Source organism: Temnothorax nylanderi, unplaced genomic scaffold (genome assembly GCF_030848795.1).
Source record: "Temnothorax nylanderi isolate EJ_2023f unplaced genomic scaffold, tnyl_v1.0 TNYL_tig0008_pilon, whole genome shotgun sequence".
Classification (NCBI taxonomy): Eukaryota; Metazoa; Arthropoda; class Insecta; order Hymenoptera; family Formicidae; genus Temnothorax; species Temnothorax nylanderi.
Window position 1 is genome coordinate 278,634 of NW_027249070.1, and position 24,647 is coordinate 303,280.

Below are 24,647 nucleotides of genomic sequence, written 5' to 3' on the forward strand. Positions count from 1 at the left end.
TATCCTAAATAAATAAAAATTTATTCCCAATAAAAGGATCAATCATGTATTTTTTGCTTTGTTTTATAATTTAGAATAATATGCTGTTATTTTATAATATGTGCGTTCCAAAACTCATGAAATAAGATATATTTTTATCTTTCTGCTATCGAGTATCGAGAGGACAATCACCAATTGCTTCAATTCAAGATATAACCTATACGGCAAATTTTGCTCCAAAATTGTCTCAACGAATGTCAACGAACGTCAAAAGTCGTGGCTCGATATAGGTTTACTATGTTTGCAAGCAAATTAACTTTGTCGATCTCACGATCAGTTAAAAGTAATTTGACAAATATTCGGCAAATGAGTGCTGCAATTAATACCGACCGCGTAAAATCTCTATTGTACAAAGAATACGGCGAACCTGTTGAGGTTCTTCAAGTAACGACGCAAACGATAGAACAACCAGCGGGCGATCAAGTAATTGTTATTGCAATTAAAGTTCATCTGCTTTCATCCATGAATTTTTAGTTCTACAATAGTATAATTAATTAAATCAATCTTTATAATGCAGGTAACTGTAAAATGGTTACTATCCCCGGTGAATCCAGCCGATATAAATACGATACAAGGAAAGTATCCTAGCAGGCCTCCTCTACCAGCGGTACCGGGAAATGAAGGAGTTGGAGAAATAGTTGCGGTTGGCTCTAATGTTCAAGATTTGCATGTTGGAGACAGGGTGGTGCCAAATGGTCCTAATTTTGGAATCTGGAGAACGCAAGCCAATTACAATTTTAAGGATGTTATGAAAGTACATATATGTATATTATTATTATTATTACATCATCTTGGAATAATGCATTTGTTGCACTTGTTATCCCTTGGTCTCGTTTTATAGATACCGAACGATGTTGATCTAGTCATAGCCAGTATGATGAACGTGAATCCATGTACAGCTTATAGAATGTTGAAGGATTTTGTTCCGTTGAAGCCTGGAGACACTGTGATACAAAATGGTGGCAATTCCGCGGTTGGTCAGCTGGTCATTCAGTTATGCAAAATATGGAGTTATAAGTCTGTCAGTGTTATTAGAGATAGGCCAAACATACAGGAATTAAAGGTATAATATTAATTGTTTTATTATTTTTATCATATTATAAATATTATAATATGTATATGTAATATTATGAATTATTTAGAATCAATTGGCAACCTTAGGAGCGGATGAAGTACTAACCGAAGAGGAGGTCCGAAATACACAATTGTTCAAAAATAAGAAATTACTTGCACCGAAATTAGCTCTTAACTGCATCGGTGGGCAGAATGCGCACGAAGTAATGAGACATCTTGCTCATGGTGGTACAATGGTGACTTACGGCGGCATGTCCAGAGAACCACTAACTGTACCAATATCCGCACTTATTTTTAAGGTAATTCCGAATTATATTTATAATTGAAAATTGCAAAAAATATTTGTCAAATCTAATTTGTGCAATATATTTCCAGGATATATCGTTAAAAGGATTTTGGATGACAGCTTGGACGAAAACAAATATGGAATCTCAGGAGAGAGTGGATATGTTTAAAAATTTAGCAGGTTTCTTTAGGGATAAGAAATTGCAACCGCCGCCATATAAACTGGTGCCTTTCTGCGAATATCAAGAAGCTATTGCTAAGGCGCTCAGTTTCAACGGCCGGACGGGCGTCAAGTATATTTTAGATTTAACGAAATCTTAAAACAGTTTTTATATATTTTTGCGTGCAGAGAATCTATTTTCTACTTTTTCGTAATTCCAGTCAGTGCATTTGTGTAACAGCCTGTAAAGTTACCATCTTAGGATTTTGCAATATATACGTACTGTTTTTCTTATGCTTCGGATAAGACTGAAGCAAACTGAAATATGTTTTGTAAAATAGGAGAATAGCGTTTTTCATATGGGAACGTATTTATTTCTAATAGAAATATTGGTGTATAAATAGGCAAGGAAATATAAGAAAAATAATTGCATCGCGTTATGTTTTATCGGTTAAAATCCTAAATTATTCGATCTCGTCGAGAAGATCGAGCAAATCCATGCTGCGTTTCAAACCTTCGTGCTCGTCCTCGAAAAAATCCGCATATACAGTATCAAGTTTGGCTTTATAGTCCTCGTTCAATTTCGGCTTTTCGTTGTCCGCGTTGCTTCGTTTAGCGTTATTTCCCTCAGTATCAATTTCCCTATTCGCATTATTCACATTCTCCTCGTCCATGTTTGATAGTAAATTAAGCGTGAACGGTCTCTCGTAATTGGTTTCCTCAGTCCCCAGTTGAACGGCCAGCATACCTAATTCTGCTTTTGCACCGCAATCTCTTAATAACTGTTGGCTGTCTCGCCTTGCACTTTCCGTTATGCCATATGTTGGCAAATATCTATATAACAAAATAAGTAATTATTTTCCATACTGTGATCTCGGCATTGCGTATTTTTTGTCTTACATATTTTTGCCCAATAATGTTTTTCTGTCACCAAAGGTATCGAAGGATCCTCCACAGCACGTTTCAGGGCTCACGTCTTTAATCCTCATGGTGGCTAGAGTATTTCTATGATCTCCGTATTTCTCATCGTATTTCTGAGGTGTTACATTGAAGCTGGCGTCATCGTTTTGCAGACCGCGTCGCAGAAGAATCGAGACTCGCACATTGTACGGCTCTAATTCCTTCAGGCAACTCTGCCGTGCATTCCAGACATCGTCAAAGGTCAGGCAGCCATAAAACTGCATTTTGGAAAGTGGACAAAAATCCTCCTTGGTTGAATTAAATATTGCTAAATAGATTAAACTGACAATGAGTTGTACTCACGTTAACGATCATCTGATGCACCATGCTGACACACTTTTGCGCACTTACATCGCTGACCATGTCGCGCATCGCGTCTATGTGATTCAGAATGATAAGAATGACTTCTCGTGGCCCAGTAGCTGCCTTCAATTGATATTTCACCATCATGATCATCAGATCGAACAGTTTGTCCATACTGCTCTTGTCCAGCTTCATGATGGATGAAAGAGCGACGCTCTCCAAAGTAGCGCGTAATTGTGGTACCCCGATCATCGGCGATTCTTCGAAAATCGGCGACAGTATCTTAGGATTGAGCAAAGCTGCTGTTACGTCGTCCAATACTGTAATTAAACTATTGTATTAACTAGTCTTGCCACATTATTAACGCGCTTTCAAATATCTAAAAAAAATTCTTTTATTTTTTTTAGTGCTGCTATACATCTTACTTTGAGAGTATAAAAAAATTAATCAATTTTCATCAATCTTAAAGGTCTTTCCAGCAAATAATATGATATACAATATTTTATCGTAATTAATATAATAACTGACAATCGGATTGAATCCGATAGAACTTGTGTTTGAGATATTTAAAAATTGTCAGAATATAATACTATAATTGTGCTATAAAATCGTTATAAAAGATCATCAGTGGAATTATAAATTATATTATATTTGTAGAAAAATATTAGCAAAATATTTATAAAATATTTTCGAGGTACTCGAAATTTCGAGTGTACGTACTCTCACCTTGTATTGTCTTGTCGACGTCGATTTTTTGCGCCTTCAGCCTCTGTCGCAAAACATACAACATTTCGCCGCCCATATTCAAATATAGGATGGGTGTCGAATGTAAAGCCATATTTGCAGACGCAATCTTTCGTTCGACGATTATTGTCAGCGATACATGTATCGAACAAGTATGTACACGTATGTAAGTCTTACTACAGCGAGGGAGTCGATACGTCGTCTTGACGACGTAAGTGTACATAACGCTCCTGATTATTGCGATCGGTACCGACGGTACCGAGACTGCGCGAAGAAATTTACGTGAAGATACGCGGAGGATACGTTCCTTTTTGTGTGTTAGTAGAGATATTAAAAATATTAAGATTCCTGAAACTTGAGGAATGTACTTGATGCCATGCAATGAAACAAAAAAATCACTGTTTAATCTAAAAGAAATTTTATCTTGCTATTATTTTGCTATTACAACACTTCGCAATTATTTCATAACAAATTAATACAATTTATATTATATTACATCTGTTATGTTAATTATACATTACCTTTTACTTAAATCAAAATTTCCGCGTTATATAGGCATTTAAATGTCACCAAATTATCGCTAGTTACTTAAAATAATTACTATGTCATTGTTTCTTACCAGAAAGAAGCCTGAGAGAGGCCATCCCGGTCTTTTTCATGGGATCGTCGAAAGCCCCTGTTAGCGCCAGTATATCCTGCATTTTCGACGTACTACGTAGTCACGTTTATTTTCCGACACTGCCGACATAAAACATCATTTTGGTGCTACATCTGTAAATTGCGCGGTTTTATCTGATAATGCACAATTTATAATTTTATTTAATCTGGTACTAGTATCAAGGAAAAGGTATATATGTATGTATATAACAGGGGGGTGACCGTGCGAATTAACAAGCTCAAACGTGTGTATGCGAATACAATTCCGTTTTTCGTTCAAAAGCAGTTGTTGAAATGTTTCAAATTTATTTGTATGTGCTCCTAATCTAACTTTGTAGAAAATTAACATTAAATTGTATCGTTTGTAAAAATTTCGTCGCGATCCGTTCTTGCAGCGCGGTGATCGCGCATACCATAAAAGACGATAAACCGTCGTCGTCGAGATACTTAAAAATTCTCTATGAAACATTTCTCTATTGTTTGTTCCCCAAATATTATAAAAATTTTCCATAAAGGCCTATTGTCTCGTATTCGGTTTTTTAAATTGATAGAAGATACATATCTTTTATTTGAAATAACCCAGACAGCACGTATGTACAAAAGCGAACATAAGACGTCTAAAAGATATCTTTTAGACTTTTTTTTAGATGTCTTACGAAAAAATGACTAAAAGACGTCTTATATCCCGATTTTGGACATTGTGCTGTCTGGGAAGTGTGAAAGTGAAAAAAAAGAAAAAGTGAGAGAGAGGGAGAGAAGGCTATTAGATATTTAACATACAATATATAAATACCGGTATATATAAAATAAGTTAATATTTATCGATACATGTAATAAGATATAAATATTAAACTCCTCAACCAATTACAATCGAGAATATTTATATCTTACATGTATCGCGATAAATATTAACTTATTTTATATATTAATATATTTATATTTTATATATATAAATATCTAATAGCCCTCTCTCCCTCTCTCACTTTTTCTCTTTTCGACAATGCCGATAAAACATTATTTTGGTGCGTGTCCGTGCTATGATGTTTTATCGATAGATATCGGAAAATGAACGTGGCTACGTAGTACCAATTACGAAAATGGATATACTGGCGAGTGGCGGTAGTGTACAGGGGGCTTTCGACAGTTTCGACAGTTTCGACAGTTTCGACAATCGACAATCGACAGTCGACAGTCTCATGAAAAAGGCCGGGGCCCGGGATCAGGGATGGCCTCTCTCAGGCTTCTCTCTGTTTGTAACTAAATTTTGGCTGGCGTCCAAGAATGTGTCCAAGCAGTCCAAGAACTCCAAGAATATCCCAGGAGGCCAGAATATCCTAGGATCCTAGCCGAAATCCGGATCTACATGGCAGCAGTTCGGGATACAGAGCATACAGAGAAAGAAGTGGTTTTTTTTCGTTCTATCGGCAATTCAGCCGGGTAAGTTTCCCTATTCTCTTCGATAAACGTGGATAAACTCGTGGATCGGACTACGATCGTAAAATAAAGATCGTTGTAGGAACGAAATTGTTTTCGGAGTCACATTTCACATTCAACAAGTTGAATCATTTATCGTCTAGCCGCCTAGCGTCTAGCTATTCTGTTGATCATAGACTATACTTTTGTTTATGAATATTGAATACCGATGAACTGTAATAAAACAAAGAAAATGTTGCAAATTTCATTTCGAGATAGTGTGTATATACTATAATACATACATGTAATATAATAGATAATATTGTGTGGATACCTTAGAAGTACGTTTAATAAAGAATGTAAATGTCTATGATGCAAATATCGCATTCGATATCAAATTATCTTTGATCCAAATATTTTGGAAACAGTAATAATAAAATTGAATATATATTATACTTAATACTGTTTTACAATGTTGATTATCAGATTGTCAGAAAATGGATGGTCTCTTTTTCTAGATCCTGTCCTACGTGCATGCATACATAAAAATATTAGAATAATATAGTGTCAGTGAAATATTTCCAAGAAAACGAAATGGATAAGATACAGAATACGTTAAATGCCAGATTGATTGTAGCAGGCAAGCATCTCGAGCTGACGGATCGATATAAGAAACTAAAGACTGATCAGGAACGTGTAGTATTTACTCTGAATCTAATGCAAGAATATGATATAGTTCCTACTACAACTGGTATGCCAAAAAATGCCAAAGAATCGGAAAAATTGCGGGAACAAGGCAATAAAGTTTTTGTCAAAGGTATCTTCAATAATACGACGTGCATCGATGCGCTGAAATTATATACAAAGAGTATAGCCTTTGCGCCTTATCCGTCTGAGCAACTTGCTCTTGGTTATGCCAATAGATCAGCAGTGTTGTTTCAATTAGGCTTGTATTTGGAATGCATTCAGGACATCGACAGAGCCCTAGCCCTAAGTTATCCTGATAATTTAAAAGCAAAGCTTTATTTGCGTAAGACAGAATGCTTAATAATTTTGAGAAATTATTCTGTAGAAGGTATACTTAAAGAGGCGCAGTATTGGCTAGATAAGATGTCTTCTAATGATACAAGTCGAGAAAAATTAAAAGCAAAGCTTGACAATTTACGCGATAAGACTGTACAGACAGAGCTACGTACTATGAATACAGACGCAAAGATATCGGAACCTCCTCCTCTCCCTACTACTCAATCTCACAATAATGGAGTTCCTTGTGCGTCAGATGCAGTAGCCATAAAATATAATAATCGCTACGGCAGACACATTGTTGCTACTCGTGATATTGATCCAGGGGAAGTGATTGCTGTAGAAAAACCTTACTCATTAATATTAATGCAAGAAAATATGCAGACGCATTGCTCAAATTGTTTAAGAGTATGTTGGGCGAACGTACCTTGTAACTATTGCACTTACGCGATGTATTGTTCGGAAGAATGCAGAATTATCGAATGGAAGAAATGTCATGATATAGAATGTACTGTCTTCCCTGCTTTGATCGAATATACCTGCTATAATCTTGATTTGTTTAGTATAAGGCTTGCCGTGCTCGCTCTAAGAGAAGCTGGTGGTATTACGGAATTGAGGACAATGCTAAAAGAAGTTGACGAACATGATGGTATTTAATATTTATACTTTTGTTTTGTCTTAAATAATAGAGTAATCTACAATATACAATATACCATTGTTTTTCAGATCCACGGACGAAAGGTTTTTCTCCAGATGGGAAATTACATAGCGACAGATACATTAGCGTGTATAGTCTTGTAACGAATACTGACAAAAGATCCGTCTCTGATCTCTTCAAGAGGTCTTTCGATACTTGCTTTATTTTATACTTTTTAGCGACGCGCACTGTGATATTTGGTGCTAAATTTCCAGAGGATTTAAGCGCATTGGCGAAAAACAACGACGTTACATTTTTTGGCGGTCTTATTTTAAGACATCAACAAATAATCCCCAGCAATATGCACACGGTATGATATCGGCTGTGTATGCTAGTATATTTTATCGATATTTTTATATGTGCAATTCAATTTATTTTTACATCTTTTTCAGATGTGTCAATGATCTTTTATTATTCGTTTCTTTTACAATTTTATTTTATCAATTTGTCAATTAAATTTTATATTTGCAGTTTGGTGAAACGCAAGGTTTAGAGTGTGTAGAACGCGGCATAGCCGCTATGCCATTTTTTAGCTTATTTAATCATAGCTGCGATCCAAATATATTAAGGCACTCGAGACCTAAGCACATAGTGATATATGTCATGTATCCCATTCGAAAGGGCGAGCAGGTATTAAACTATTAATTTTTATTGTATGTAAACTATATTGTATATAAAATCAAGTTATTATTCGCAATATATATTATCTTATTACAGTTATTAGACAATTATGGCAAACACTATGCTATTACGTCAAGAACAACGAGACAACAGAAGCTGCTCAAACAGTATTATTTCACCTGTGATTGCGTACCTTGCCAGGAAGATTGGCCTTTATATCACGAATTACAGTCATGCAATGTATAGTAAAAAATAAATTCAATTAATAACGATCAAACAATTGTACGTTTTAATGATAATATAATATTTGATTTGTTTTGTTTTGGGTACAGACTTTAGTGAAGAAACCAGAGGATAAGGTTAAAATAAAAAAGGCATTAAGGAAATTTAATATATATGTTGATTTAGCGACAAAGGGCGAGGTGCATGATAAGTCTTACATAATTGAAGACTTACTGAAAATGGTACGAGTACTGCACGATTGCGCGCCGATGCCTTGCGAGGAAATGAGTAACGTTATCGAGACTTTAAAACGGGTATATGACTTGTACGGGAATATATACGAAATACCACAAGTACGGACACATAGGAAGTAAAGGGGCTATATTTTTCGACTGATGAAACAACGTTATTGTTACCATCCCTATTCGTGTACGATTAATAGCATTAAGAAGCACATATTACAAAAACTTCTCTTAAGAGAAAAAATCAATACTTTTTACATATGACGTACATAAGAATTTTTTTCACAAAAAATATTTTTTAAAAAGATATATTAAAAAGGTTTACATACATAATGTTATATTTATTAAGTGTAACTTTTTGATATGTTTAATATTTTTAAAAGATTAAAATTATGGTGGACAATACTGTGTGTCAAATTCGTATCAGCAATTTTTCCTGTTGTCCTATATATCTTTTTTTTTTTTATATGTTTTTACTCACTGTTACGCGCGCGCTAATGAAGAAGGATATAAAAACTGTGTAAATTGTAGATAATATTGAGGTAGTGTAAAATGGTAAAATATACAGCTATCAAAGAATTCAATATGCGTAATTCGCTTATTATTTAGAATTATTTAAGTATTTTAAGTCTTTAAGTAGATAGTGTTCTCATTATGTCAATGCCAACCAAGTAATGATTGATAGCAGAATTGTCATTCCAACGGATTGATGCGTTGTCCCAAGATTACTAAAATTTTCATTGTTTTCGCTATCTTTGTACAAGATTCGCCATTCCACGCCTGGGTGCACCGGACTATGTTTTTTAAAATACTGTTCTAATACCTCTGATGTAGTGACACCTGTTAAAATTCAACGATTATATTGAAAAAATATTCAATGAATGATGAAAGAAAGTGAAAGCTTAAAGATACCGTGTGGAATGGATGTTGTAATAATAATATAAACATACTGAGGGGAGTTGTTTTAAGAGCTTCCAGCATGTGAAAACCATCCCCGCCTTTTGCGAGGAAATTATTCACGAGGACATTGTAGGTAACATTCTTCTGGAGTTGACTGTATGCCGGTACTCGGCAAGCTGCGCATTGAACTTGAACCGAAACTACCCTTGAGTTCGGTGGTTGACTCACGTCATAGACCACCTGTAAATTATGCAAATTTATCTCTAAGGAAATAATGCGCAAACCGTGAAAACCATCAATGTTTAAAAGATTGGACTTAATTTTCTTTTGGGCTAGATAGATTTAGCTTTAAACAAATTGCCTGCAATCCCGAATATTGTAGATAAGCGCCGAATAAATTCCCGGTAGAAGTTAAGTTGTCGATATTATGAACGCTCCACTCCAGCATCGAGAGAAGCTGTTGTCCTGTCATGGAAGCTTTGACGATGACGTTTCCGAAGGGCAAAACACTTAGAATGTCTCCTCGAGTGACCTGTAAACAATTTTACTAATATTATATAAGGTTTGCCAGTGCAAATTAACAAGAATTAAAATTGTAGAGCGCATATTAATTAAACCTGGTCGTCTCTGGCTCTGGTGATGGACGACCTGATGCTGCCGCTATTCTGCACCGCGATGGCAGCGTCCGTCCATCCATCCTTATTCAGATATTCCCCGGCGTACTACGAGCAAAAGAAAAGCACATCAATCATCTTTCTCAAGATTATTTCGCAACATATTTCGATAACGAGAAAGTGTTCATTACATCGATTGAAGATGTCTTACATAATCGAGTAAAGCATCGCAGATCAAGTTGCCCATGTTGCATTCTCGTCGTCTACAGTTCTTGCTATCTCCGTCCAGGAGCACTCGCGTTTTTCCGATAACTTGTTGTTGTAATTCGTCGATAGGTCCTCTTTTCTCGTTTATCATTTTTAGAACATCTTCCGCCTGCGGTAAGAAGCGATAATGAATATTATAATAAATAAATACCTTGAGCTCTCATATATTTTGGAAAATATGTATTAAGTGTTTTCGCCTATTTCTACATATATATGTACATACTTATGTATGTACATAAATGTTATGCAGTTTCTGTTCTCTTCTAAGTGATATGTATAACGTGGATTATATATTTTTGTCATTCGCAAGTAACTCTTTGGCACTTTTTCGCAAATTTACCTCCTCCACGTTGGCGTCCACAAGAATCGGGTTTCCTTCTATATGCGTTACCTCTCCTCTAATATCGAAACTCACGGAGAAATTACCCAGGTATTTAGTATATGCGTATGCCTGTACGACATAAACTTTTCTGCCGCTCTTCTGCGCTACTTCCGTAGGATAAAACCCCTCTGGTACCTCAACGTCCGGCGGTAGACCGCGATAGAGAAAGGTGTTCGTATGACCCCCGATCACCAGATCGATGTCCTCGACCTCCCGTGCTATCTTCTTATCGACCTCGAAGCCCGAGTGACCCAGAGCGATGAGAATGTCGACACCCTTCTCCTTTAACTTCTTAACTTCTTCCCTGATAGACTCCACCTCATCTTTGAAAATTACTTTTTCGGTAGTCGACAAGATTTTCGTTTCCGGCGTCAGATAACCGATCACACCGATCTTTTTGCCGCTCACTTCGAGAATCGTGCTATTCTTTAGATTCGTGGCGGCCAGGTCCGGCTGCTCGCTAAGATCCAGATTTGTCGTCAAGATGGGATATGAGGCATTTTGTATAAAAGGTATCAAACCTTCGACACCGTCATCGAACTCGTGGTTGCCCAAACTCTGTCAGAATTCATTTAATGCAATGACGAATGGAGCTCTAGCTCTTATTTTATTTAAATATATTGCTGTGATTTTCTTGACAAATTATTTATATTTATTTATAATTATTTCATAAAATAAATTGCAATATTTAAAGCAAATATTTAATGCAGAAACTCTATTTAAAATTTAATAACTTATAATTAGCAAAAAATTTTTAGTTATTTAAATATTTTTCTAGTTTCGGTGTCTTGCTTAGAAATATAATAGAAGATAATATTTACTATAGCGTCTGGCGCCAAAAGGTTCATGAACCAAGTAACCGCCTTCCACTTATACACGTTGTACCATGCAGTTCCTTGATAAGTGTCGCCAGCATTTAGGAAGATCGTCGAAGGCGACTCCGATTTCGCTTGACGGACTAAAGTGGCGATTCTGGCGAAACCTCCGTAACATTTCCCAGCTTTGGAGTCCGCTGGTGTACACGTTGTCGATAATTGCGACGTCTCTTCGAATCTAAAAATTATATTACATAACGAAACTCTCAAGGTGATATCCCAGAACTAGATGATTTAATCACATAAATTATAACGTCAGAGAAACAAGGAAATTGTCTCGACAAATAGCACCACGCGTGCAATGCAATGCCTAATTGACACATGGGTGTGGAAGGTAATTAACTGTCTTAACATTTCTGATTAGCTCGATGGCGATAATTATCGTTAGCGTGAATATATTGAATTAAACTGTAATATACGAACTGTACAAAGAGCAAACATAATTTAAATAATGCAATTATATATATTTACAAAGAACAATTAACTTTCTTGTTTTGTAGAGAAAACCCCAATCAAATTTGTACAATTGTTTTGTTTTACAATGAAAATAAGAAATATTTTTAACTTCTTTTCATTTCAACAATGAAAAATAAGATCACCTCGCGTGCATGTCATTCGTGTGAACGATTCGAACAGTGAATTCTTCATCCTTTCGTAACGTGGGATTTGCGAAGCTCTCGTTTGCGATTATCAGTAACACGGTAATGCAGCAATTTACAAGCCAAATGATTGACATCTTGTATTGATTCCACACGTTACGATTCGGTTAGGCTTTTCAGTTAGGCAATTTCTTCTTTGTCGTTCTTATCTCTTTTTTGTATTTAACATGTCGATAGTACGTTCTCGTTTCAGCCACTCGCACTATTGCATTGTTTCGATTTTTTTCACGATTGAATTATCACGTTGCGTTTCCCAATCTGTATGGCATCTGGAGAAACACAAAATGTTTTAAAGTGTATTTTCCATATACATATATTTCATGTTACAATTCGATTTACTCTTTATGGGATAAAATTTATTTTACAATAATGGGATTCTTTTGCTTTTATTCTTTTGATAATTGCGTTTGTGAACAGGGAAGTTATACTAAAAATCTAAAGTTTTATTTTCACTTTTTGCGTGTTGCATTTATAAAATACGAGAATCTAAGTTCATTGACTATATTACGATCTATTGCAAAACACATTGGGACCTGCCAAGAATTGCAACGGCTCGTAAAGTTGTCGTAAAAGTCTAATTGTAAGACCGTTGGGACAATAATGAATTCGATTTAATAGTTGGCGTCGTGCCCGACTAATTTACGGAAAGAGATGACGAAATTGGACGAAATGGAATTTTTTTCTTTGACTTTTACGATATATTTTTTTATGAGATATAAAAAAGTATTAATATTAATTATCTGCGAAATCACAAACCTTCCATTTTTAAGAGACGAAAAAGTATAACAGGCATAATTTATCTGCATTAACGAATATATTAATATAATAATTATGAGATATTATTGTATATATTACATTGTATATATGACAATATTTTTTTGTCTATAATATAGGATGCTTATAAAATAAGAAGCTGTAAAAGTTTATCTACTTATTTCACAGATTAAAGAATATATTGTGTATCGTCCGAAAGTGCTTCAGTACCGAAAAGATGTTCGAACTGAGATCTTAAGCAGTAAATATAATTCTAATTTGTTTTTGAACATCGATGGTTAATTTTAACATTACGACATGTCATTATTCTAAAATGGCACAGATGTTTTATATACAAATAATAAATGTTTTATATATGTATAAATGATAAATAGGAATAACAGAGCATAGTGGCTTTGTTCGGGCAAAAGATGTTCAGGAAAATATCTACAGAAAACCATTTCGATTATTTTTTTTAAATGCAAAGTTACGAACGGTACTCGTAATAATCTGATCGTATCCAAACGTATTTAAAATATAAGGTCGAACTATGAATACCTGAAAGATTGTAACTCGGTACTGAAGCATTTGCGAACATATGTTTATATAATATTATTTGCTAAGGAAGGTTAAACGGCCAAAATTCGAGCAAAGAAATTTTAGGTGTTAGTTTAAAATTAAAATTTAATAAACATGTGTATATATAACATTTACGTTTCGACCTACTTGGTCTTCTTCAGAACGTTCTAATCGATAAGATTACACTAATAAATTACGCAAAATAGATATAAAAGATATAATATCATTTGATTAACACAATGTAAGTAGAGTACGCTCCCGAAATATATGATCATTTATTTTAGAAACATTTTAGAATACCTTGTAGAATATCCTTAATACGATTTATTATAAATGATGATCGGCGAGAGGTTGAACAACACCGTATGTTGATCGTGAACGATGACATGCAGTGCACTACTGTGCACTAAGTAATATTCTGTACACGTGTACCACGTGCAACGTAGCGCAACTTTAGAGAAAGCGGTGTAACGTAAAATCGAGTTTTCCGAAACGATTGCATCAGTATCGATCTATCAAAATAATTGATTAGAATCTCTTTAAATTTTGTAGAACAATAATCGACACAAAGGATGAAGAAGGAACAACGTAGTCGAGTTATCACGATAGTGCCACAACTGCCACTTTAATGATATGAAAGGCGCTGTTAAATACCGTTGTATAGCGGAAGAGCTGAGAATATATACGGGTATTTATCACTCTTTCACATTATCGCGGCGGTCTCTTCTGAGCGATGAGAGACGCGAGCCGATTTTCTCGAGCGACCAGCGTCGACTGAATATCCACAATCCACGTCGTCGTGCGGGCCCCTTCCCGATCTCTGCTGGAATTCCTGTTTAAACTTTGCAGCATTTATTGTGGACTTATTTAGCTTTTTTAAAAGGTTTTCAGTCTTCCAGACTGAAGGTAAGATTGAAAGCTTATGCTTTTGCAGATATCATTAGAGAATCATTATTTAAAAAATTTTAATTTATTGCTTTCGTATGTTATTAAGATTTTTATTTTATTAATGTTGCACACAAAGTAATCTCTATGTAAAAGTAATATAAACTGAGAAAAATATTTGAGCCAAAAAAAAAACAATCTTACAATTAGTACGATGAAAGCGTTATTTTCAATAAACGGTAAATCGATGCTTTTATCTATTTAGTATCCTTAGTAGTGTCAAAGATTTATCGATGTTTCGTCGCGCGTAAATTATTTACGACCGTTTTATCGCGCAAGAGCAACGATTTCTTTCTTGTTTATTTGACCTAAAACGGTAACTACTAATAGATTTCTGAAAAAGCAAGCCAAGTGCAGAAAAAATAAAACATTTAGGAGTATTCGAAAATTATATAATTTATTTGTGCGAAATGTTAATTTGTTGATTGATATCTTATCGTAATTGTGTTGTTTAAACTTTAATTTAAACAACTTGTATCCTCAATATTAATAGTGACGTCAGTACATTTATGAATGAGCTAATTATTGCTTTAAGATTGAAATCTAGAAATACGTTTATCATTTGTTTGTGACAGAAATTTTTATGAAATGTTGCAGATTAATGCAGATACCGACAAGAAACCAACGTAATAAGTATATTTTGTGTAAAATATCTTGCATATCTTAAAACATTTTCCCTCCTATTATCATCTACTTATCTTATTAAACTTTTTATCATCTTTTTATCACTTGATTGTTGATTTAATTTAAGATTTTCGCTTTGATTAACGATAAGAAGTGCGAATCAATTTGTAAACTTGAGTGGTTGATAAATTTTACGCGATTAAATAATGCTTTTTAATGAGATAGTAAATTCCCAAATGTGAGTTTTATTTTTATCTGCGATTATTATCTGCTTGAACTTCCTTTAAGTACCCATTTTAATCTTTATAAATTTCCGGGCAGCTTATGTAACACGAATGAGCAACAGTTAATTTTATTTTAAATAGTATGTGTGTTTATGTAAATATGACATTTAAATTGATGCATATTCGATTGGGTTATTAAATTATTTTTAGGCTTAACCTTTTTAGATTTAAATTGTCGATTCTCTCGTATCTCTATCAGAGTTACAGAGTTAATATTACATTATTGATAATGAGTATAATGGGTTTGAGAATCTCTTTCTGAATAAAATAGACCTCTCGCTTAGGTCCACAAAAGTTTACTATTGTATCCTCGAGAATCTTAGAATGGTGAAATCTACATATACGCTTTTTTCGATCGCACGATTGGTATCAATTATATGCCGTTTATTAAAACGCTATCGCGGCCAAAATATGTAGAACGGAACTATCTTTCTGACAGAGAACCAGAATGCTGGCTAAATTATTCAAGAGTCTCCTTGGCATCGTGTCTTTTCTCATCTGTTACGCTCGCCATTCGTTCTCCCATTCGTCTATATTACCGGTTACGTGTTCTGTTTGTCAGAAATAAATAATCGCGCGCATCATAAATTGACATGACGCGAAGCAAATTATTTACTGGCAGACCTCAAACTGTTTTCGTCACGCGTTATGATCACGTTTGCGTAATACGAGTGATTCTAATTTTGTTTAAGTCAGAACGTATCACGTGAGAATGCAGAGAGATAGACATGATATCTTCGTCACGATATGCTACCATATAATGTTATCAATATCGTTATCAATATCGATACAGGATAACAAAGCCGCGTACTAATTCGAGCTAATTAATGCTTTGTATTTTTTCTTTTTCTTTTTTTTATGAAATTTAACCTTGCGGAAACTTTTATATCATTGCCAGTGCATTTTCCAATGGAGCATAAATTTGTATACATAAGTAGATTAATGACAAGACGTATTGGTTTTCTATACCAGTTTATCGAATAGAATTGTTAGATATTCTGTTTTAATTATTCATACCAGTTCGAATGCAAGTGTTAGATATATTTTAATTATATGCATCTCTTTATGCAAAATAATGATAATAGAAACTTTTTTTAAATTAGTAATTCTTTCAATTTATATTCTATATCTTCTGAATTCTTTTTAGTCATTAGAAATCATAATCAACGTTATATAAAACTCCATCTTAAGTATTTACAAAAAAATTAAATTATTTATCGATATTAAAGAATTTTATTAGAGGTTCCAAGAAAGTTAATTATCCGGAGTGGATGTTCTTGAAACATATGTATGCTTATATTTAAATAATTAATTTCTTTCCTCTATTTAATTTAGACTTTATTTTCTTAACAATTACATTATTTTTGTTGAAAGTCAATGCATTAAAGTTACAGTTTAATATACTAAAATTACAGTTTGATTGTCATAATTTGAACTAATAACATATAGAATTACGCACGTGATAATCACGAGCATGTGCTATCGTAACGCGTGCTGAACAAAAGACAGAATATATCTAAAAATCGACATCATATGCATATAGTACTTGAAAGAACTGACGATAACGATAAGCATTTTACGCAACACTTATTTCTGTAAGATGTTGCAATGTGTCAACTAGTTAAAAATATGCATATGTAAATAACATCTTACTTGAATCAATAAAAAAAATGTTAAAAAACGAGTACAGTATATTTTTGCAATTTTGCAATTTACGTATTTATTTTGAAACAAAAGATGTAAATAAAAAAATATATTTAAACATATTATGAAGATTAATCTATATATATTTTTATGATTGCGTGAAACGTATAGATTATATAATTTTATATGTTATTTTTAAGAAAATTTTAAATTTAAATCTAAGATATCGCATGTAATTAGCACGAAATGATTTCGTTATATAAAAGTATACTCACAAAGGAAATCAAATATCTCATTATCTGGATATATCGAGATTCGAAAATGTGTTTTGGATATCACAACACGAGCTGCCGAGATTCCCTGATATGTATTTTATAATCACTCGTGAGGTAGGGGATTTGTGATAATCAACAGTCGGAAGAAGCGAAGACATTGTGGTGAACACGAGCAACACAGTTCTTAACGAATATTCGACACGCGAGTTACTGGTTTACTAGGAGACAATAAGGTATTTTACACTCATTAGTAAACAAAGTGCGTTATAATTCGGCCACGTGTACTTACGTATCGTTATCCGTCGTTTCGTAACTTTTAGTTATCTGCTGTAAATTGTATGCTCATTTACCTAAAGATAACTATCCTTGATAAAAAAATTATTTGGTAAGCGATTAAAGCGATTATGTATGTATATCGCGATTGTTAATTATGTCAGACTATTTGCGTTTTATTAATTGACGTTTTATTCTCAATGTTTGCATTATAGTTGACTTTGCATTTTTCACGCAGTACAATTATTTCATCTTTGTCGACTTACGAACCCGTAATACCTGTTTTATATACCTGTTCGCGTTATAATTAGTGGGAATGGAAAAGCAAGAAGTTGATTGCGTTTTTATATCGCATATTAATGGTCGCTCAAACTGTACGAGCGAGCGACTTAAAAGCATTTTGATATCTGATAAGACTCGCTTCGCGAACTTCTTTTTCTCGCGAAATCGTTTCATGATGAGGCACCATAAGAAGAAACTTGAGTAAATTGGAATAGATATATCAAATAGGGATCACACACACACGTATACATATAAAATTACAGCGGAATTTAATAAAAAAGTTAGTTGAATAGACATTAATATTATTATATATATAGAAATGTGTTGGGGGGGGGGGGGGAGATAAAAATTAAAAGACTAACTTTAAAGCTATCGAATATACATGTAAAAATAATTACATGTAGCTTGCTGTAATTTAACGAATAAATTGTATAATTTGATATATTTCTTAACTTACTGAATTAAAATAAAAATTACACATTTAAAGATAAAAATATCGAAATAATATTTGAAAGAATAATATTTGAAAGTAATTATCGAAGGTAATTATTTGCTAATTTAAAGATCATTATGTCGCTCATCAATATGTATCAATGTATCGATGGCGATCGCTTAAATTCAAGGCTATTCCGTCTTCGACTTTTGCAAGTTGCATAATTCCCCGCATTATCTATCTTCGCAATCATCTTTCAAACAGTAGAACGGCACGTTGTAAAAAAGTGTAATTATCATTTCCGTGTTGACAAAGATTTCAACGTACATTCGTAACGTGCCGCTAAGAAAGACATTTTAGTAAGTATAAGTATAGTGTTTTTTTTTTCGTTGCGTCCATCTCATTTTGAAAGTAGGCTTGTTCATTTTAGCTGAACTTCTCGCACGGCTCATCTTTTCTCTTTTTCTCTCCAACGTGAAAAGAAAAAGAGGAAAGATGAATTGTGCAAGAAGTTCAGCTAAAACGAACAAGCCTAGTGTGACATTCTTAATTATCAGATTTAAATATTTTTTATAAGTAGATATAAAAGATTACGATATACACAGTTCTGTACTTTGTTTCAATCTCATTGCATTTAATTACATATGAAACAGAAAAAATAGGCAATTATTTACAAATTACTTAATAATATCTTTTTCGACAGGTGCGACATGTACGCGCTACTGTTGGTTTCATTGTTATTCCAAGTTTGTTTGGGATTCACCGGGCGAGGACTCTTTTATCCCGGTAGATCAGACCTGTTCGAGTTATCGATAATTCATTTAAATGACTTTCATGCCAGGTGAGCAACTGTATTTAATTCTATCTAATTGTCGCATCCAATCCGTATAGCTTGGAATATCTTTTTATTAAGGACTAAATAAAGACTTTTATATAAATTTATTGTCAAAGGTTTGTAAAAAAATTACTAATCGGTGTTAAGAAACATTAATTCTTAGCAACCGTTAAAAGATCTTAACATCGTGCGCTCAATCAATGTCGAAATTGATTGTAATTCTGGACCCAGAGAGAATTTGCGAGGTCAAGGATAAAGTTATTATAATATTTCCGATGTGGCCTTAGCCTCTTTTTCTTGCCCTTCGTTTAACTTTTGCATGCCTTTTTTGATCGCATTGTTCGTTGGAGCGTCAAAGCGTGACTTTTGGAAAATAGAAATTACGTTGGAACAGATTCGAACAGACGAGCTCCTCTTCTGGGTCCTGCCAAGAAGGTCACGAAAAGGACTGCGTGGGAGGTATTGCTAGAGTCTACACTGCAGTTAATCAGCTTGTGAAGGAACGACCGAATGCGATTTTCCTGAATGCTGGTGATCATTTTCAGGGGACACTCTGGTATAATATCCATCGTTGGAACGTCACTGCCTTATTCTTGAATATGTTGCCACACGATGCTATGGTAATTATACGTATATGTGCAATGAATTACGCGTGATATTTTTGTTATATATACATATAAAATAATAATAATTAACAAAAATATAAATCAAATCTAAAATGTTAAAAATGTATGTAGGATTAAATTTAATGAATTGAAGTTATATTAGGAATTTTTATTTGCGCACCACGTACCGCGCGCGCGCGCGCGTCTGAGTCGTATTTGCCGTAATTACTCTTTAAATTTAATGAGTAACTTGCTTTTCTTTACAAATTTTAGTTTTTCATATTTATGATATAATATCTTATAATATTTTTATAGACGATCGGCAACCATGAATTCGACAATAAAATTGAAGGCGTTGTTCCCTTTCTTAAAAATGTCAATGCACCAGTTGTAGTAACAAATATCGATGACAGCGAGGAGCCAACTATACAGGTTCATAATATTTATTGATTTATTTACTTATTTATAAGAGTTTGAATTAATATTAAATATTCATATTCTATAGGGTTTATATAAGAATAGTACAATTATTGAAAGAAATGGTACCAAGATCGGTGTCATTGGTGTCATTTTATCGACTACGAACGTGAGTAATTCGTTACATTCGTCTCATAAACAGTTAGAAGCATATTTCATTTAATTTTATAAATTACGATTTTTTTATCGATCTAATTCATACATTCACAAAACACACTTATTTTCTCTCACAAGATATTGCAAACACGACTTTATAAAAGTATTTGATTTTTCCAGTTACTCTCGAATACGGAGAAATTAAAGTTTTTGGATGAGGTAGAGACGGTCAATGACGAAGCTAAGCGACTGAAGGAAAAGGAAGTAGACATTATTATAGTTCTAAGCCATTGTGGATTAAATGTGGACAGGATTATGGCTGCGAATTGCCCCTTGATCGATGTAATCGTCGGTGGTCACTCACATACATTTCTTTATAGTGGTCTGAAAGCAAAATCTTTTGTATTGATTTAAATATGAATTAAATTTATAGGAAATTTTTTTATTAAGGATAAATGCATATAAGCTATTAAATTTATTATTGGATAACATATATTTCTATTAATGTAACATAATTAAATATAGCGTTGGTTCTTTTTATTATATATATGTATATATATTGCAGGACCTCCGCCTTCTATCGATGCACCAGCGGATGAATATCCCGTGGTCGTGACGCAAAATGAAACAGATAGAACGGTCCTTATTGTTCAGGCAGCTGCTTTTACAAAGTACGCTATTCAGCTGGCATGATGATATAGTAAGAGAATCGTTAAGAAAGGTCAATTGCTATCTGATGTCACGAGGTCGGGTCTGATTAATTTGTTTTTATTGCAATGATTTAACGGATAAATTTACTTCAAATTCCTCGAAAGAATTTATGTTTAGAGTCCGTATTATCCGTATTATCATATACACGTGTACGTGCGATAAAACTTCATTTAGTTTTTTTTATTTGTTTTTCAAAAGATATTTAGGTAATCTAACAGTATGGTTCGACGACCAAGGCGAGGTCGTCGATTGGGACGGAAATCCACTTCTTCTGGACCAATCCGTCGAAGAAGGTAAAATTTTTGACATTTTAAGAATTAAATTTGTATTATCATTTATGAGTTTTATGATCATTATCATTTATGAGAAACATAAATGCAATACAGTACTAAAAATAGCTTTAAAACAATACGTAAAATAACTTTATATAAAATATATATTTAGATCCGGAAATCTTGGAAGCTTTGAAGCCATGGAAAGAGGAAGTGGATGGGACGGCGTTAAAAAAAATTGGCAAGACGAGAGTTTTACTTGACCGCAATTGTCGTTATAAAGAATGCAATATGGGAAATCTTATAACTGACGCCATGGTGGATGCGGTGCGAAAGACACTCTTTGCTTTGTTAATATTCTAATATCTTTAATCGAAATATAAAAATAATTAAATTAGAAATTGTCTTAATTTTAGGTTGTTGATGATGCCAAAAATAAAACTCACTGGACGTATGCCGCAGTGGCCTGCTCGAATTCAGGAGGAATTCGTACTTCCATTGAGGAATCTGAGATTACCTACGGTGATCTGATAATGGTTCACCCTTTTGAAAACACTTGGGACACTGTTGAACTAACTGGAGAATCCATTAAAAAAGTTGGTTAAATTTCTTGCTATAATTTTCCGATGCTTTATAAGAGAAATGAAAGTTTTACAGCTTTAATGATACATACTAGATTTTAAATTCTTTGTCCTAACTTAAAATAAATTGTATGACACAATCATGCATCATGAAATGGCATTATGCAAAACGTAAATATGTCAAGTGGCTTTTCTTCAAGAATACAGAAATAATGAATGGAACAATGAAATCAATTTTACTTTTCTTTGTAGATTCTAGAAATGAAAGAAATTCTAGTCTGGTCCGGACTAAAAGTTACTTACAAAAAAGTTAATAAAACACGAACTGTGGTCGATGTTAAAATTAGGTAAGATCTTTTATTATTAGAATTTTAATTTGTTTTGCTCGTACAGTTGAAGTACGAAATACATTCAATATCATTGTTCTATGCCATGCCAATTCTGAAATTAATAATTGGAAAATTAATTTTAATTTCTCTTAACGTATCTACAGATGCCAGGCTTGCGAGTATCCGGTATTCGAAGATTTGGTGCACGATCAATGGTATAGAATAGTGGTACCAAGTTTCTTAATAAACGGCGGAGATGGCTATCACATTTTTAAAGATAAGAGTCGTAATCACAAAATTGGGACGCTCGATATAGATCACTTTATGAAATACGTAACAAAGATGAGTCCTATATTTATTGGAACCGAAAGACGAATCACTTTTGTAAAGTAGAATCGTTTTCTAATGTAGATTAATTTTTATAATAATAAAATTATACATGAAAAACTTACATGAACAATTGCATTTAAAGTAAAATTATTTAATCTTAATTAATTAGAGAAATAATTTTAAACTTGAAAAGAAAATATTATATATACGTATAAGCATTAAAAATAATTATATATTTACTAAAATGCATAAATATATCTGGCAAAACAATAATTAATAAAAATCAAATATACAGATACATGATGTAACATGTTTGATTTACATGGATATACATATGTATTACTTTGTTGTATCATTTTGTGGTTTAGAAGCATGATTCATGTTCGTACGCGATGTTTTTAAATAACAATTGTTTCGTTGCGTTCCATTGTATTATTTTCTTGCACTTTTCCTGGATATTATTCTCGATCTCCTCGATTCCCTCAATCTCCTCGATATCTTCGATATTCCTATATAATAATTGAAAAATTCAATAAATCAAAACCGTGAGATGGATTTACAGACTTTAAAAAAGATTTGTGAAGATCTCGCGTGAGAGCCGTAAGAAAGCAGGAAACGCCGGTCGCTTATCTTGCGGTATCTCGAGATCGAGGCAGATGAAGCATTTAAATAATGTATCGAACAGGTGAAATAGCAGCTGTTCGTCCGTGTTCCTGCCCTCAACCAGAATGCGCAAACCGCTTTGTGAACACCGGCAAGGAACGCTCGTTTTTAGCAACGAAAGAGAGAAAAGATGCTCTGCAATTTTTAAGTAAACACCGTACTGTTCCATTATTGTATCTATATCTATATTATTTGGTATATTTATATTTCTCTAAAACTCATAATTTTTACGACATACGTTATGTACGTATATTCCTCTCTTTTTATAAAATATCATAACCATTATGTTATAATTATGATGCACTTTATATTACAATATTTAATATTTATCAATAATAAAGTAATTGTTAATTCATTAAAATTTTTACACGAGATAGAACGTTAACGCTTATTTCGACAAAGATATATCAGGATTGGGCGACACTTTTTAGACAGGTGCAAATTCAAATTCGGAGCGTCGTATCAGCGCACTAAGCATTAAATGACGAGGATCAAGCGCAACGCTTTCGAGCAATTAACATTCATTACGTCGCGCGGAGCAATGTAATAATGCTCGTGACGATCTGCATATCTCTGACGATTTACATAACACGAGACGCGAGACGTGCCATACGCGTAAATATGCGTTATCGGATTTTAATGCCGTCGTAGAACGGTAGAAGAGACGACAAGGATGTTCGGTGCGTTGTCGTATTAAGGCATTGACAACTCTAACAATGCCTTAATAAAATTTATTATGATCCAAAATCAAATTAATAATTATTATCTTATATCATATTACCTTTATATGTATGCGTAATATTCTTTATTGTAAGAGAATTTAAATCGAGAATATAAATATCTAGCTGTATGAAAGCAAGTTAACGAAATAATTTTCTTTCCGAGCGATTTAGAAAAGTGAAGAAGCTAGGTAATCAGATTAAAAAGAAAATGTTTAAAATTAAAGATGGTTGAAACATTAAGTCTGCTCGTTATAGTTTTACATTTTTGCCCTTTTTCTCCGTTTATATGTAAAATATGCATCTGAAAAAACATGAAGTAAAGAAACGAAATTGAGAGAAAGCATAAAACAAACAATCCTGTTTCTCGCTGGTTCATGAGTAGAATTTTCATTAGTAAAAACAAATCTCTCCCTCTCAGAGATAAATTGCGAGAATCTCGATGAATTGCGAAGACGCGTTTCTGTCGTATGATTGCATGCGTACGACTTGCTGGATGTTTCGCGAGCGTCGCGACGACAATGAGGAGGCTGCGAGAAAGCGATGGCGCGGCGCAACGTCCGGCAAGGAAGTCTGCATGAAGAACGACCAGGAACCGGGAGCCGGAAGCCGGAAGCCGGGAGCCGAGAGGCAGCTCAGACCCTCAGACAGCTGTGCCGCCAAGTCGGCTGCCAAGATCTCGCAAAATCCGATAAGATATGTATAGTGGCGGAACTCGTGTAGGACAAAGTGAGACGCTGCGTGAACCTAGCGTCTCAGTTTGTACTGACGCGTTTTTTGGCTTTAATGGCCAGAACTAT

At 33.8% G+C, this 24,647-nt stretch overlaps 5 protein-coding genes across 7 annotated transcripts; 3 read left to right on the top strand and 2 right to left on the bottom strand.

The window, feature by feature from the left end:
* Positions 1 to 134: 134 nt before the first annotated feature.
* On the top strand, positions 135 to 1,990 carry LOC139783310 (enoyl-[acyl-carrier-protein] reductase, mitochondrial). The gene is made up of 5 exons (XM_071722460.1): positions 135 to 462; positions 557 to 793; positions 881 to 1,102; positions 1,182 to 1,412; positions 1,489 to 1,990. Exons 1-5 carry the CDS (start codon positions 277 to 279, stop codon positions 1,717 to 1,719), a joined length of 1,107 nt encoding a protein of 368 aa, XP_071578561.1. The 5' UTR covers positions 135 to 276; the 3' UTR covers positions 1,720 to 1,990.
* Oscp1 (Organic solute carrier partner 1) lies at positions 1,910 to 3,790 on the bottom strand. Its single transcript, XM_071722451.1, has 4 exons — positions 3,548 to 3,790; positions 2,822 to 3,141; positions 2,459 to 2,736; positions 1,910 to 2,392 (listed from the first exon to the last, which is right to left on the bottom strand). Exons 1-4 carry the CDS (start codon positions 3,786 to 3,788, stop codon positions 2,023 to 2,025), a joined length of 1,209 nt encoding a protein of 402 aa, XP_071578552.1. The 5' UTR covers positions 3,789 to 3,790; the 3' UTR covers positions 1,910 to 2,022.
* A 1,546-nt stretch (positions 3,791 to 5,336) lies between these two features.
* Positions 5,337 to 9,024, top strand: LOC139783235 (SET and MYND domain-containing protein 4). The gene is made up of 6 exons (XM_071722393.1): positions 5,337 to 5,659; positions 6,154 to 7,307; positions 7,385 to 7,665; positions 7,827 to 7,985; positions 8,073 to 8,216; positions 8,309 to 9,024. Exons 2-6 carry the CDS (start codon positions 6,230 to 6,232, stop codon positions 8,570 to 8,572), a joined length of 1,926 nt encoding a protein of 641 aa, XP_071578494.1. The 5' UTR covers positions 5,337 to 5,659; positions 6,154 to 6,229; the 3' UTR covers positions 8,573 to 9,024.
* On the bottom strand, positions 8,733 to 14,262 carry LOC139783260 (protein 5NUC). Of its 2 annotated transcripts, XM_071722413.1 has the most exons (10): positions 14,124 to 14,262; positions 13,770 to 13,981; positions 12,078 to 12,406; positions 11,425 to 11,656; positions 10,562 to 11,161; positions 10,166 to 10,330; positions 9,958 to 10,062; positions 9,702 to 9,872; positions 9,391 to 9,580; positions 8,733 to 9,280 (listed from the first exon to the last, which is right to left on the bottom strand). In XM_071722413.1, exons 3-10 carry the CDS (start codon positions 12,212 to 12,214, stop codon positions 9,093 to 9,095), a joined length of 1,788 nt encoding a protein of 595 aa, XP_071578514.1. In that variant the 5' UTR covers positions 12,215 to 12,406; positions 13,770 to 13,981; positions 14,124 to 14,262; the 3' UTR covers positions 8,733 to 9,092. The 2 variants fall into 2 exon arrangements, with proteins under 2 accessions (XP_071578514.1, XP_071578521.1); XM_071722420.1 differs by lacking the exon at positions 13,770 to 13,981 and having other exon boundaries at positions 14,124 to 14,245.
* Positions 14,238 to 22,586, top strand: LOC139783277 (apyrase). Of its 2 annotated transcripts, XM_071722433.1 has the most exons (13): positions 14,238 to 14,375; positions 15,012 to 17,474; positions 18,933 to 19,070; positions 19,459 to 19,684; positions 19,985 to 20,101; positions 20,175 to 20,255; positions 20,423 to 20,624; positions 20,808 to 20,913; positions 21,152 to 21,246; positions 21,398 to 21,552; positions 21,642 to 21,821; positions 22,059 to 22,153; positions 22,300 to 22,586. In XM_071722433.1, exons 3-13 carry the CDS (start codon positions 18,940 to 18,942, stop codon positions 22,526 to 22,528), a joined length of 1,617 nt encoding a protein of 538 aa, XP_071578534.1. In that variant the 5' UTR covers positions 14,238 to 14,375; positions 15,012 to 17,474; positions 18,933 to 18,939; the 3' UTR covers positions 22,529 to 22,586. The 2 variants fall into 2 exon arrangements, with proteins under 2 accessions (XP_071578534.1, XP_071578542.1); XM_071722441.1 differs by lacking the exons at positions 14,238 to 14,375; positions 15,012 to 17,474 and adding an exon at positions 18,163 to 18,588.
* The last annotated feature ends 2,061 nt before the right edge of the window (positions 22,587 to 24,647 follow it).

Coding starts and splice junctions, on each gene's coding strand:
- LOC139783310 (XM_071722460.1), top strand. CDS start 277: ATGTTTGCAAGCAAATTAACTTTGTCGATCTCACGATCAGTTAAAAGT. Junction 794..880: donor ATTTTAAGGATGTTATGAAA/GTACATATATGT, acceptor CTCGTTTTATAG/ATACCGAACGATGTTGATCT. Junction 1,413..1,488: donor TATCCGCACTTATTTTTAAG/GTAATTCCGAAT, acceptor ATATATTTCCAG/GATATATCGTTAAAAGGATT.
- Oscp1 (XM_071722451.1), bottom strand. CDS start 3,788: ATGTACACTTACGTCGTCAAGACGACGTATCGACTCCCTCGCTGTAGT. Junction 2,737..2,821: donor TGCATCAGATGATCGTTAAC/GTGAGTACAACT, acceptor TCCAAAATGCAG/TTTTATGGCTGCCTGACCTT. Junction 2,393..2,458: donor ACATTATTGGGCAAAAATAT/GTAAGACAAAAA, acceptor TTTGTTATATAG/ATATTTGCCAACATATGGCA.
- LOC139783235 (XM_071722393.1), top strand. CDS start 6,230: ATGGATAAGATACAGAATACGTTAAATGCCAGATTGATTGTAGCAGGC. Junction 7,666..7,826: donor TCCCCAGCAATATGCACACG/GTATGATATCGG, acceptor TTATATTTGCAG/TTTGGTGAAACGCAAGGTTT. Junction 8,217..8,308: donor ACGAATTACAGTCATGCAAT/GTATAGTAAAAA, acceptor TTTTGGGTACAG/ACTTTAGTGAAGAAACCAGA.
- LOC139783260 (XM_071722413.1), bottom strand. CDS start 12,214: ATGTCAATCATTTGGCTTGTAAATTGCTGCATTACCGTGTTACTGATA. Junction 11,657..12,077: donor ACGAATGACATGCACGCGAG/GTGATCTTATTT, acceptor TATAATTTTTAG/ATTCGAAGAGACGTCGCAAT. Junction 9,581..9,701: donor TACAATATTCGGGATTGCAG/GCAATTTGTTTA, acceptor CATAATTTACAG/GTGGTCTATGACGTGAGTCA.
- LOC139783277 (XM_071722433.1), top strand. CDS start 18,940: ATGTACGCGCTACTGTTGGTTTCATTGTTATTCCAAGTTTGTTTGGGA. Junction 19,685..19,984: donor TGTTGCCACACGATGCTATG/GTAATTATACGT, acceptor ATATTTTTATAG/ACGATCGGCAACCATGAATT. Junction 22,154..22,299: donor GTGGTCGATGTTAAAATTAG/GTAAGATCTTTT, acceptor ACGTATCTACAG/ATGCCAGGCTTGCGAGTATC.